At 37.9% G+C, this 13,119-nt stretch overlaps 3 protein-coding genes across 6 annotated transcripts in view; 1 reads left to right on the forward strand and 2 right to left on the reverse strand.

The window, feature by feature from the left end:
• Positions 1-780, reverse strand: part of sfxn4 (sideroflexin 4) — a 6,330-nt gene extending 5,550 nt beyond the window's left edge. Inside the window, exon 1 of one of the 2 annotated variants that reach the window (XM_035664195.1) lies at positions 639-780. In XM_035664195.1, coding sequence (XP_035520088.1) covers positions 639-677 — 39 coding nt within the window. In that variant the 5' untranslated portion in view covers positions 678-780. The other variant, XM_035664196.1, reaches the window with a different exon arrangement.
• A 557-nt stretch (positions 781-1,337) lies between these two features.
• On the forward strand, positions 1,338-7,548 carry prdx3 (peroxiredoxin 3). Its single transcript, XM_035664175.1, has 7 exons — positions 1,338-1,411; positions 3,458-3,554; positions 4,776-4,917; positions 5,039-5,174; positions 5,396-5,499; positions 6,369-6,534; positions 7,357-7,548. The coding sequence occupies exons 1-7, from the start codon at positions 1,376-1,378 to the stop codon at positions 7,405-7,407; spliced, it is 732 nt and encodes a 243-aa protein (XP_035520068.1). The 5' UTR covers positions 1,338-1,375; the 3' UTR covers positions 7,408-7,548.
• A 182-nt stretch (positions 7,549-7,730) lies between these two features.
• The window catches only part of tm9sf3 (transmembrane 9 superfamily member 3), a 12,315-nt gene continuing 6,926 nt past the window's right edge, over positions 7,731-13,119 (reverse strand). For all 3 annotated transcript variants that reach the window (XM_035663530.1, XM_035663529.1, XM_035663531.1), the window contains exons 10-15: positions 12,503-12,642; positions 11,599-11,667; positions 11,360-11,506; positions 11,072-11,155; positions 10,901-10,977; positions 7,731-9,375 (exon numbers count right to left, since the gene is read on the reverse strand). In XM_035663530.1, coding sequence (XP_035519423.1) covers positions 9,308-9,375; positions 10,901-10,977; positions 11,072-11,155; positions 11,360-11,506; positions 11,599-11,667; positions 12,503-12,642 — 585 coding nt within the window. In that variant the 3' untranslated portion in view covers positions 7,731-9,307. The remainder of the gene's footprint in view (positions 9,376-10,900; positions 10,978-11,071; positions 11,156-11,359; positions 11,507-11,598; positions 11,668-12,502; positions 12,643-13,119) is intronic.

Here is a 13,119-nt window from a genome sequence, read left to right on the forward strand (position 1 = left end):
TGCTGCTGCTACACTGTAATTTCCCAGCTTGAGATCAATAAAGTATATCTATCTATCTAATTGTTTGTATTTATTGTGTATTTTCTTATATGTTGTGCTGTATCTGTAGCAAGTGAATTGTGCCAGTGTGGGATCAATAATGTTTAACTTATCTGATCCCTATTTAATATAGAGTCCCGATCCAATACTTATATACTAATATTTTCCTTAATAATACAGTTTATTAATTCTGCATTGCATTAAGAAAAAAATCCCTGCAACCAAGCTGTTCCTTAATGGTTTTATACATAATATATTGATATGAATATAGTCTATTATATACATATATATTCTACTAAATGACTAATAAACAAAGTAGGCTATACAATATCCTAACAAACATTATATTTATGACATTTATTTGCATTTATTTTGTTATTATGAGGATGTATTTACATGTTACTGTTTTTATTGTGTTCATTTTCTTGCCTTGCACAATATGTGAAGCACTTTGTCTGAAAGCTGCTGTAGAAATAAAGTTCAGTCTTTAAACGCGTCCTGCAGACTTTAGCTTTTACCTGACTCACCTGAACTCTCCTGATTACACTCATACATTCCTCTTATTTTGCTTTCTGCTCCTCACGGTGCTCCGTAGTTACCTGTTCCTGGTTCTTCCAGTGGTGCAGGTTCGGGTCCATCAGGACGACGAGGACAGAAACAGGACTACAGCACCACAACTGCTTCTGAGGTCAAGTTGTTGTAGAAACGACTTCCTCGTTCAAACACGTGTTCAGCTGTGGACGGGTGCGTGTTACATTCACGGACTTCGGGGAATGTGGGAGGTTGTAGTTCCATTGTATTGAAGTTGCTGTTGTGTTCAGTTCGTTAAGGGGAGAGCAAGGGTTGTGTTTACAGTCGATGCTACACATTTGGACCCGTTAATAACGCAACATTTCACACTCAGTATAGTCTCGTTACCCTTTTTCTTCTCTCTCTCTCTTTTGAACAATTAATTTGAGCATCTACTTGACGGATTTGTGAGATATAATTCTTTGTATTTTTTCAAGTTAAGTTTGGTCCATTTAATATATTTCCAGTTGTCTCCAGGACTGGAAAACTCGTCTCTAAATGTCCAGGTTTTCTCAGGACACTTGGGAATCCTATTTTTTTCCTTAACACCTGAGGAGCACCTGAAGGCAGCACGTCTTTTTTTGTTTTTTATTTCGTCATTTGTTCCGGTAATAATCTGTCCTCACACAAACCGAATATCTCACCCGTTCATTTCATTATTATTATTATTATTATTTAATATTTTATTTTTTAGGTGGACGCGTTTTGCGTCAAGCACGTGCGTAAGTGACGTAACAACCGGCTCAAACCTGTGACATAATCCAAAATGGCAGCCACTATTGGAAGACTGCTTGGGACTTCTGTAAGTGCAACTTTAACTGATCAGCAATCAATAATCGATGAACGAGTCACGCGTGTGTGTGTGCGTGTGTGTGTGTGTATGTGTGTGTCGCACATTTGAACCAGAGGACCTGACATTGTGGTGACCAACCTCTGGTCCGCGGCCGCTGTGGTAGATCGATAATAAATACTCTAATAATTATATTCTCTCAAGGTCATTAGAGTAATAATTAATGAATTAGTTTGTTTATAAACCTCTAACAGAGTAGTTTTGCATGGTGGTTGCTCAATAATATAATAATATAATATAATATAATATATGAATATATTATGCAATATATTATATTATAATAATGCACCATATTAATGCAAAAATACTATAATTAATGACTTTAAGGATTTTATTATCTGTGACAGTAATGTTACACAACACATTACAATAAAATTAATATTAATTAATGGTGTCTGTTGTGTGGTAAATGTTACAGTAAGGTCTGCCAGTTAACAAGGACACATACACTTAAAATCACATTGATGTTTAGGGTCATGAAGTGTTTATATATATAAAATATATGTGTATTTATATGTTTTATGGTCGTATCATCCGACTACATTTCCCACTCAAAGTTCACTGCAGTTAACCTTCATATTTCTGCTCTGTGTAATTCTTGTACAATCAGTCAAGTAGTTAAAAAATGAATATATGTCCCAGTATCTCTGTAAATATTCACTAAAATACTGAATGTTGTTTTTATTTTACATTAATTGATGCAAGTTTGCAACGATGTACACACTCAATATTTCAGTTTTTTGTCAGTAAATATCAAAATCCACCTATTAATATTATTAATTATATCTATTCTTATTATAAATTCTGCTGTAATGTGTCAAAACGTGTACTAAAAGGTCTTTATCTTCGTTTATATGTTCGTATATGTTTGTAAAGAGGAGCTGCAGGTTTTCAGTTGGAAGCATGAAAGTAATAAATTAAGTATGTTGGCCACCTGAGTTGTTATCGTGCAGTTAGAAGTTGTTCAGGTTCACTGAAGCAGTTTTTTAGTCTGTTAGTAACCGTTAGTGTCCTTGGGTATTTTGTCGCTGACAGATGATGCAAAACACCTGCTGTGATGTCACCATTTGGGGTGTGGCCACACAAGTTGGTTGACCTTTAAACCCTCTTGCAGAGCAGTGCAGCATTACTTTTATTAACAATGAGACTATTTCTGGAATTACTTTATTTAAGATCAAATCAAATTACATTTATTTCTTCAGCACATTTAAAAACAACCCTTGTTGACCAAAGTGCTGTTTTAAAGGTCCAGTGTGAAACATTTAGGAGGATCTATTGGCAGTAATGTAGTATAATGTTCACAGGTATGTTTTTATTAGTGTTTAATCACCTGAATATAAGAATCATTTTGTTTTTTGTTACCATAGAATGAGACGTTTTTATCTACATTCATAGACACACAGACACAGACATATATAAAGACCCAGTCATACAATAGCCTGTGTTTTAAATATATTCTTTAGAGCTGTATTATTATTATATAGTTTTTAAGTTAAAGTTACAGTATTAATATTTTAATCTACAATTATTCACTATGTAAAAATAAGCTTTAAACACTTCAGTCTCACTAACAATCGAAGCTTCTGAACGAGGTTGAGCTCGTCATTAATTCTTTGGCACAGGGCGTTCAGCCTGTTGGCGTCGAACCTCGCCCACTCCTTCATCTGCGGCTCGTACAACAGCCTCGCATTCATTAACGGTTCTTAACAAGCTTTGTCAAGCTCTTGAGCATCTTTCACATTACGACCTTTGCTCACTAGCCTCTGAAGTGGTAGCAACAAAAGACATCCATGAAAATAATAGAGGAAGGACATGTTTTCCCCTAACAGAGGACAAATTAATCCGTTTCAAACATAAAAGTTCAAATATCTTTGGATTTATATATTTTCTTTACTATATTTTAGACACAAAACCAGGTCAGGTTAACCAAATAATATTTCTTCTGTGTATTTAACATTATTCATGTTAAATTGATGTATTTCTATTTGTTTATTTCAGGCAAGAGTTGCAGCAGCAGGTTTGAAAGTCACAGCAGCCTGTCAGCATGGACGAGTCCTCGCTGGTCCTGCTCTTCAGAGAGCCTGTTTCTCTACCAGTACGTACAAAACCAAAGGAATAACTTACTTTATAAAACAGCAAGAGCATAAACGGTTAATCCAGCAGCCTTAATATTGGTTAATCTGTAAACTGCTTATCTTTGTGTTGTGTTTCGAGCTATTTGAAGACATTCTTGGCCTCTTGGTCACTGGCGGTGTTTCTTTCATCAGTTAATTGAGAAAATAATTGGCAGATCTGGATGGTTTTCTCAAGCTTCTTTAATTAATTAATATGGCTAAGTGCAATATCCACTGCAGTCTTCTTGATAAAAGGATTATAATGAAACAAAAGCACCAGCAGGATCCGCCCCGGCCTACAAATCTCCACTGAGCCTAAGAAGGGAGGTAACTGGCTTATCCAGGTTACTGCAGGAATAACTGTGTGACGTCAGCCACTTAATTCACCACTTTCATTTTGGAAATTTACCACAGTCATATTCAATCACATCACACTGAACACGCCCCTTTAATGTGAACACTCACTACCTCAGATTAACACCAACTCAACTAATCAACCTCTTCTCGTCTCCTTTCGTACTTCATCACAAGAAATGTCACGTCATTGTAATTTTAATTGTGTTTTCTTTCATGAAAATTAAAATTGTAATGCAAAAATTATTATCTCCCCTTATTGTGCAGCCCTCGTTCTGTCAGTATCAGTCTGAATAACTGGGATAATGTAGGTGAAATAGATCTTCTATTGTTCTTTAATTTGTTTTAGGAGCACATCATTAGATTACTGCTGGACAATAATATCACAATATGATATATTATATATAATAATAATATATATATTTGTAGTTGATATGATGTGATTGTATAATCAAACATTTCCACTGACAGTCTTCTAATATTCTTGCTTTGTGTATTACTAGTTTTTAAAAAAGGAATTTCAAAGTTTCTGTAAATGGCTCCTATCAGTAATATTCACTACTTTCATCTAGATCAATGTTAAATAATATTTAAGTTAAATATTCTTTAATAAAGTTATTTATATCTGTAATCAGTGAATTTTCCCCTCTAAAATCGGTATTGACATCGGTCAGACTCTAGTTTTTATATTAAAAATGAGGCAGCGTTACATAAATGTTATCATCAGAGACTGTACAGACAAGTCTCCAGTTTTCAATGTGATGTCTCCGTACTTGGACACTGCAGGAGTGACCTTACAAAGCAAATAGTATGAATGAATAAATTGTGTTTGACTTTTCTATTAACAGGCACTTCCAGATGGGCCCCCGCTGTCACTCAGCCTGCTCCGGCTTTTAAGGCCACAGCTGTCCACAATGGGGAGTTCAAGGATATGAGCCTCGCTGATTTCAAGGGCAAATACCTAGTCCTCTTCTTCTACCCACTCGATTTGTGAGTATATACATGCTGGCGTTCCCTGACTTTGATTTAAATGTACATAAAGTACATAAAAAATACAGAAAATATTTTTCTGTACCTTTACTGATGACCATGTCTCTCTGTTATATTGCAGCACCTTCGTCTGTCCAACAGAGATCATCTCATTCAGCGACAAGGCCAGTGAGTTCCACGACGTTAACTGTGAGGTGGTGGGAGTTTCTGTGGACTCGCACTTCACCCACCTGGCGTGGATCAACACTCCACGCAAGGTACTCTTCCTCCTTTTTAATGATTATTCAGTAGCAGACACATGGTGCGAAGGTTCAATCTGTTATTTCATCCGTCCTTTCATGTGGACCATAAAGGTAGTAAATGACTGACCTGCCAGTGCTGTCTAAATGAATCTGAAACACATTGTTATTGACTGCATTAGCAGCAGTTATTGTGTCAGTGTTGATCTAACAGCTGTTATTTGATGCTGTTTTGTCAGACTGGAGGCTTGGGCAACATCCACATCCCCCTGCTGTCTGACCTCAACAAGCAGATCTCTAGAGACTACGGGGTGCTGCTGGAGGGGCCGGGCATTGCACTGAGGTGGGTTCATTATGCAAATACCATTTTTACTCCCTGATACAGATTACCTAAAAAATAGAAGTACTACTAAGCCTGTATGATTGCTATCGCTGTTGTATGACCTGGCTCAGGTTGCACCCTTTGTCAGAGTAGGGCAGGTCATGACTTCACTATCCTGGGGGTAAAAAATGGTGAACGGGACACCGCAGGGACGTAGCAAGGTCCTGTTTCATGGCAAAAACAATCTGTGGTATCGGATCGACGCACAGGCACGCGTACTGCCGATACCAGGTACTGGATTTTAGGCCGTATGTGAGGAATTTCTGGTTTCGGTATCTGAACAACTCTACGCTTTAATGCAAATGTTTTAAATCTTAAAATGTAATTTTCAACACAATTTACAGGTATATAATTATCTTGACTACATTCTTTGCTGTATAGTTTAGTTGCAGTATTATAACTTTCTGGTCAAATACAGTGAGATACCAGTAGAAGGTGTGATAACGAGGGCTGCACGATATGGTAAAGACATCATATTGAGATTATTTTTGACAGATGATTCATGATCAGTGTGGAAATCCTCATCATTTTTACATCAAAAATGTAATTGTCAATGAAAAAAACAATAAAATCATGATGATCTGAATTTTGGGGGGGTCTTAAATCTGGAGAAAAGGTTTTGTAGGTCAGGGCATCTCTGCAGCACTACAGTACTTCATCTATGAATTGCAAAATATTGTACTTATGGTACAGATTTTGTGTTCTTATTGATTGTATGATAGTATTATTATAGTATATTATACATTAATGTAGTCTTTAAAAACAGAACTTTATAGCCATTGCTTACAAAGATGCTTGATAACTTCTTTTATGTTACCATTGTGTTTCAGGGGCCTATTCATCATTGATCCAAGCGGTGTGGTGAGGCACATGAGTGTGAACGACCTGCCGGTGGGCCGGTGCGTAGAAGAGACCCTTCGCTTGGTGAAGGCGTTCCAGTTTGTGGAGACCCACGGTGAAGTGTGTCCAGCCAGCTGGACCCCCGAGTCCCCGACGGTGAGTTCCTTCAACCTCTGATATCTTCTGTAAATGCCAGAGGTGCAACTCAAGTGCTAAACTTTGAGTTTTGAGTCCTGAACAAGTCATAATGTGGCGCTCAGTATAACGTTAGTTCGTCATGGTTCTCTGGATGCTGTCAGACTGGTTCAAACTAAGTAGATTAGGGCAACTGAGTATCGACTTGCTGGGAATGAGTAACGTTAATATTAGTTGTTTTAGGAAAAGAAGCGAGACGCATTTTTTAAATAACGTACTTTTTAATCGTTGGGCTTGGGGGCAGGTATTAAGTATTATCAATTAAAACGACTCAAGTGAAGTTACGTGTCAATGGTGTTAAAAGGTGTCGAGATGAGCTGCGTCTCATCCGGAAAAAGTGGATAAGATCAGGTGGCAGCAGCTGGAGGAGTCGAGTCTGACAGCCTTCAAAGAATATACAGAATGTCACTGAACTATTTACATCCTGTTAGATTAATCTGTAGTTGGTGATCGATTCTGTGCAGGCCTGGCTCACCTCGAACAAACCAAATGTCCAAATCGAGTTGCCGAACTTTTTTGATTTTGTCGACTCTAAAATCATCAAATATGTGACTCGAGCCCACACGTCTGAATCCTCTTCAATCCACACATCCACTTTATTTCTGTTGCAGACTTATATGTTGCCCACTGTCCTTTTATTAGTAGTGTTTATGTGATCTGTAATCTGAAGAAACTGTTGCATGCTCTAAAATGTGCATTAGGTTCACCAGTCTTCTATTAGACTATAAGCCCCAGTGGAAACTAGATTTTAAAGTTCATTTTATGTAACTGTTTGCTTTTCAGATCAAACCAACCCCAGAGGGATCAAAGGAGTACTTTGAAAAAGTCAACTGAAGACAAAGTTCACAAGACAACTCTTACACCTAAAGCAGTGAATGCTACGATCTAAAAACCATTTATCACTCTTAGTATACAGTTTATAGGTTGTATCTACTCATACATGCACCTTAATAAATATATTCTTTATAAATGACAGCTCTTTGTTTTGATTCATGTGATTGTAGTTCAGAGTTACCCCCCCCCCCCCCCCCTCCTCCCTCCTCCTTTGACTCTGCATCAAACAGACTGAACTGCTGTATAGTCCTGTGACTGCAGTACACATCTACAGTGCATTATCGAACAATTCAGTCCAAAAATATTTAATCACACTTAATAACCCCTGTACATAAACATGTTTATTTTCTCTTTTTACAGCAAGTTAATATGCAGGTTCAAAATGTCTAATCAGACATTGGTACACAACATGAGGTGCCAAAATCAACTTCAGTGGGGGAGAACTGGAAATTAGAAAAAAAAAAAGGCATTGCCACTTCTCATACAAGTAGGGTACTTACTGTATTTACACAAAATGGGGAAAAAAGCGTTTGAAACACTCCGCAGCACTGTGTGTGGTTATGAAAACATCTAGTTTTAAGTGTACATAAACTTCACTTTGTACAGTATGTTTGCGGAAACAAAGCAATCGCCTCATTCCTTCCGACATTCACTAATGATGTTTCAGGTTAGGCAACAGAAAGAACATGGGGGAAATGGCTTACCAGAAGATGTAGAGCCTCTTAAAGCTTTAAATAATATATGAAATCGAAATAAGAAGAGTGTCCGTAAGCAGGCCCGCCGGTCATCATGTACCTTTACCCATTTTGAGTCAGAGAAAAACAAAAAAAAACCAACTGACAGCGCTGACTGAAGTGGAGTTTGATGAGAAGATGGTTTGGTGAAAACTTCATGCAATTTCAGGCAAGATGTAACAGCGCCACCAGCCCCATCCCAAGCACCAAACAAAGACAAAAAACCAAAACAAAATCTTTTTTTGTTTTTAACTGAATGATTCATTTAAAAAAAACACCCTGTAGTAAATCTGTACAACGAAAATACATTTGGGATCTACATCTAAAGGTACATTATTAAGGTTATATACACTCCCCCCATCCATATATTATCTTTACAAGTAGACTTCATTCAAACCCAAACATTAAGAAAACCCCGACTAAACGGGGAAATGGGATCACATCAAACATCCATTTAAAAATCTGTTCCTACTGTACCTCAACTGTTGATCAGTCCCTCTGTTCTCGTCTGTACAGTAAACTACAGCAGGACTAAAATCTCTCACCAACTGGATGGATTGCTACTGTAACAGGGAATTATGAATCGTCAAAATGGGGGAATGATTCTGGAGTGACGACAGCTTTTTTTAATATCATTTTTTTGCTGTGGAAGTAAATCAGAAGAGACTACTGTACTTGTGTAGTAACGATATTTTGAGTGACTTCAAGAATACAAAATAGAAATCAAGTCAGAACACGGGCACAAACCCAACTCTCCAATATTCTGACACAATAGAACAAAGGCTTTCAATACACTTAGGCCTCTTCACTGAAGAGAGCTACACTATTCCATCAATAAACATTTATGTTCTCTGGTCTCAGGTGGGACTGGGTTGGAAAGGAGAAGCCATGTCAGCCTTAAACATTTGCCCCAACGTTTTTTGTTTGAAAGCAACTGATAAAAACAGAACCGTGTGTTTGATATCTCTTCCCGCAGATTTGCTCTTGTTCACTTTGAGTTGCGGCGTTGAAATTCTTTCAGAAAATGGAAAAACTACATTGTACAAAGTGAGATTTTCACAATCTCTTTGCAAGAAAGAAAAGTAATAAAGAATGACTTGTGCCCGCCGTCTTTCAGGATACACGTAGGCAAATCCTTTAATATCCCTGTGTTGCTGCTTCGCTGCTTAGTCAATTTTCACATTTGTGTAGATCTTTCTCACAAAGGCACTTGTTCCCATGTATCCGACGGCACCTGGAACAAACAAATGTGTTTCTTTTACAGCGTTTCTGCAGGTTTCAACAGGTTCAATGTGAGACTTCAGACTATTATGAATGCAATTTAAGACCTATTTCACATCCACACTGGCAAAATAAAATGGAAATCTGTATTGGTTCTGTCGGATTAGTTGTTACAGCATGATCAATAAACACACACCCCCCCCAGAACAACACTGAAAAGTAAGCTTAACTTCATTAATTTAATCATTTTTAAGACCTGTCAAAATCATATTTAAGATATTTTAAGGCCTAAAATTCCAATTATTTGATTTTAGACTCTTTATGGACACCTTGTTTTAGGTGGCCTGCAACTGCAAGCATCCCACTCCAGGCCTACATTTCCGGTAAATCAATCACTAGACAAAATGATTACTGGCAAAGGTATCAAATAAAGGTTTGAGCCACATCCAACAAACCCAGAAGGCACCATGAAGTGGCTAGTGCAGATTAGAGAGAGAGCGCTCCACAAAGGTGCTTTAAAAGTTTCCAGCCTCGGATTATTACTCTTCAAGCTGAAGAATGAGTTTGGCTTGCAGCTGGTGAGGAAAAGTCGATTTAACTGCACTTAAAGCTGAAGAACCGATGTGGAAAAAATGTGCATGCTGCCCTAAAAAAAAAAATAATAATAAAAGCGGCACGTAGGAGTGAACTTGTAACAGTCGTGTTTTAGAATTTGTGTCTAGCCCTGTTGCAGGAGTCATGTACAGTCTTACAGTCTCTTTAATTATCATCTTTTTCCAGTTCGCTGAGAGGTGTTAAGGTGCAGGTCGCTGTCAAAAGGAACATCCTACATTGTATTCAACCGTGTAACATCACCTGCTGTGTGATATTCTGTTCTCACATCCTCTGACCACCTATCATCCAAACTGCTTTGGTTTAGCAGCACGTTGTCAAACCCTCTTTATCTTTGTCACTATGCGCTCTAACGACACACCTGCATTATTCATAGTTACTAATGGTTTGGATCCCTTACGAATACCAACGCTGCTACATTTGTTATGTTTACATCTGCTGAGTTCTGGCAACAGGACTTGAAGCTCAGCGGTGTGAAACTCTTCTTTTTACTCTTTGGTGACATTTTTGTGAACAAAGAATTATTTATGCCGATTCAAAATGACGTGACCCTCCTCATAAACAGGCGGCATTCATCAGGCTGAAACAAGTTCATGCAGTTAAGAGGATTTTGGCAACAAGTGAACCTCATAGAAAAATGTTTAGGATAAGAATACGTCTTTGTGTTGGGCACAATCCTTTGGAAACGTCCCAAAAAATCAATTCAAAAGCTCTGCTGCTGAGCTAATTAATCACATTGTGATTGCCAAAACATCTTTTACATTCATTTTGTCTCTAAGAAAAATGATGAAGTTGGGAAAGTATATTCCAAGTCTCTTGTATTGAGTTTTTAAATTATATCTGAAGTTCATAAGAGATTAATTCTGTGATTATTATTTAGTCCAGGACAGTCCTACAGTATTTAAACAACGTGATGGAGGACTCACCACACATGATTCCTAGGGCAGTGCTGAACACAGCCATGTAGCCAAAGTAGAAGGATGTCTGGAAGAGTCCGTACATCCTGAAAAACACAGAGGATAAAACATGTAAGATTTTCTTTTTCTTTTAACTGGATGAATTTAAAATAATTTGTAGGTATTTAAATTAAAACTTACTTAGTTTTGAAGAAGTAGTAGTAAAAGGAGTACATGTAAACATAAACAGCAGTGGATGCAGCAGAGAGGAAGCTTGTCCATTGCCTAAAAGAGAGAAGACAAGCAGGAAATTTAAGTAATTGTTACAAACTCCATCAGTAGTCACTTTTTGACTCATTACTGACATTTGAATCATTAATAATTCCCTCAAACCAGCTCTTGTTTAGGTACTGAGGCAAGAAAAACACAAGGTTTACAGCAAATACTCTCAAATATTAATATTTCACCACAAAACACAATTACACTCACCATCTGTAGTCCTCAGCGTTGAGCAGGAAGTACGTACAGACGATGGTGACACACACGGTCACGATGCACAGGATGACCAGGACCAGCATCATGAAGCCGTACACGTAGTAGATTTTGTAGGCCCAAAAAGATGTGAAGATGAAGTACCTGAAGAAATTAGGAAATAAAACATGTCACCTGCTGCAAACAACATCTCACCACACACAAACCCCCCACTCAGTATTACAGCAGAGACTTACATTTCAATGAAAATGGACCCGAATGGAAGGATTCCTCCGAGGCAGACGATGACGGCCGGCTCCATGAACCTGAGAGATCACGAGATTCGACATAAGAATACAACGCCTTATCTACATCCGATCCTCGCCCCCTCCAGGACGAGGATACATGACTTATTGTGTTATGAGAAGGAAAAAGGAAAGAGAAAAAGGAACACACAAGTTGGAAATTCAACCAAATTCTGACAGCGGCCTGAAGTCACATCTACTGTTTCCTCCTGGCGGCCGGCCACGGCACTTGGCAGGAGGTTGTAAATGTTAGTGCACTCATAGTTTATTGTTTCGCTATTTTTCATTACCCAAAGAGTTTGTGCAGACAGCAAAATCATTTTCTTCGTCAGACCTGACGCCTAACACTTGAACACAGGCTCTACAACACTTAGAATTCATTTCAAGCATTAAGTACAACTTCCTCCTCTCTGCCCACTCAGTCATCAAACCTTTCCCCCCTACAACCATATATACACCGCATGACATAAAGTTTAAATGTACATCGTATGCTGCCCAGCGGTACTGGGATGACTTAATGCTTAATCAACACACTTTGACATATTCTGTGTATAACGGATTTATCTAGTAAAAATCCACCATTTTTTTCTGTTTAATATCTTTGTAAACTGAAAATGTTTGGATTGCAGATAAAAGCCATTTATTGTTGATGATGATGGGTTAGATTTATGGTTACTTGTCACAGTTATGTGTCATTTATAGACATTTTATCAGCTAAGTAGATAACTGAACCAGTTCTACTCTACAGTGTGTGCAGAATATCTGCTGTTTTTGACATTTTGTTCCAACTCTCCAGTTGTCACCAAGGCAATTTCCTAAACATTTCCTGTACTCAGAGATTTCCAGCCACACCTACCATTTCTTCTCGGGGATCGGTCGCGGCACAGCGTTCACTCGGCAGGGGAAGTTTGGCTGGCCAGACAGATTTCTCCCCAGAATTGTCCCCACGAGGTTCAGCGGCAGGATGACAAAGAAGCAGATACAGCAGACGGCAACCTACGGGAAACAAAAATTAATATTCAAATTGGGCGGACTGTGTTTACAGCCAACATCCAGGGTGTTTTCAGATCCTTTGACATTGTTCCAGAAATGTTGCAATGACATTTAATAAAATAATTAAATAATTTCAGGTGCTGGATTTCTTGATTCCATAATTTTCATAATTAATGCTCATAGCCTGATTTAGAGCTACAAATGCCCCAAAAACACTAATGTTGATCAAAGCTAGGGTATGTAATGTATTTCAGAAGATTTTTTGTTATATTTGTTGAAATTCTCTTTACATCCACACAGAAATAAAAAAAATAAAAAAAAAAGCGAAAGGAATACAAATCCAGTATGTCACAGGCCTGTAATTAGCCCGGCCAATCATTTCATTCAGACCGAATGAAAGGCAAAAGCCAAAAGAAACACATAAATAAGTGTAAAAGGCTACAAACAAAAACAATGGATAAAGCAACAGGTCAAACCAGA

The sequence above is a fragment of the Morone saxatilis genome, unplaced genomic scaffold (genome assembly GCF_004916995.1).
Source record: "Morone saxatilis isolate NCDOM2014 unplaced genomic scaffold, NCSU_SB_2.0 Contig19, whole genome shotgun sequence".
In the NCBI taxonomy this organism is placed as follows: Eukaryota; Metazoa; Chordata; class Actinopteri; family Moronidae; genus Morone; species Morone saxatilis.

Coding starts and splice junctions, on each gene's coding strand:
- prdx3 (XM_035664175.1), top strand. CDS start 1,376: ATGGCAGCCACTATTGGAAGACTGCTTGGGACTTCT. Junction 1,412..3,457: donor GAAGACTGCTTGGGACTTCT/GTAAGTGCAACT, acceptor TGTTTATTTCAG/GCAAGAGTTGCAGCAGCAGG. Junction 4,918..5,038: donor TTCTTCTACCCACTCGATTT/GTGAGTATATAC, acceptor GTTATATTGCAG/CACCTTCGTCTGTCCAACAG.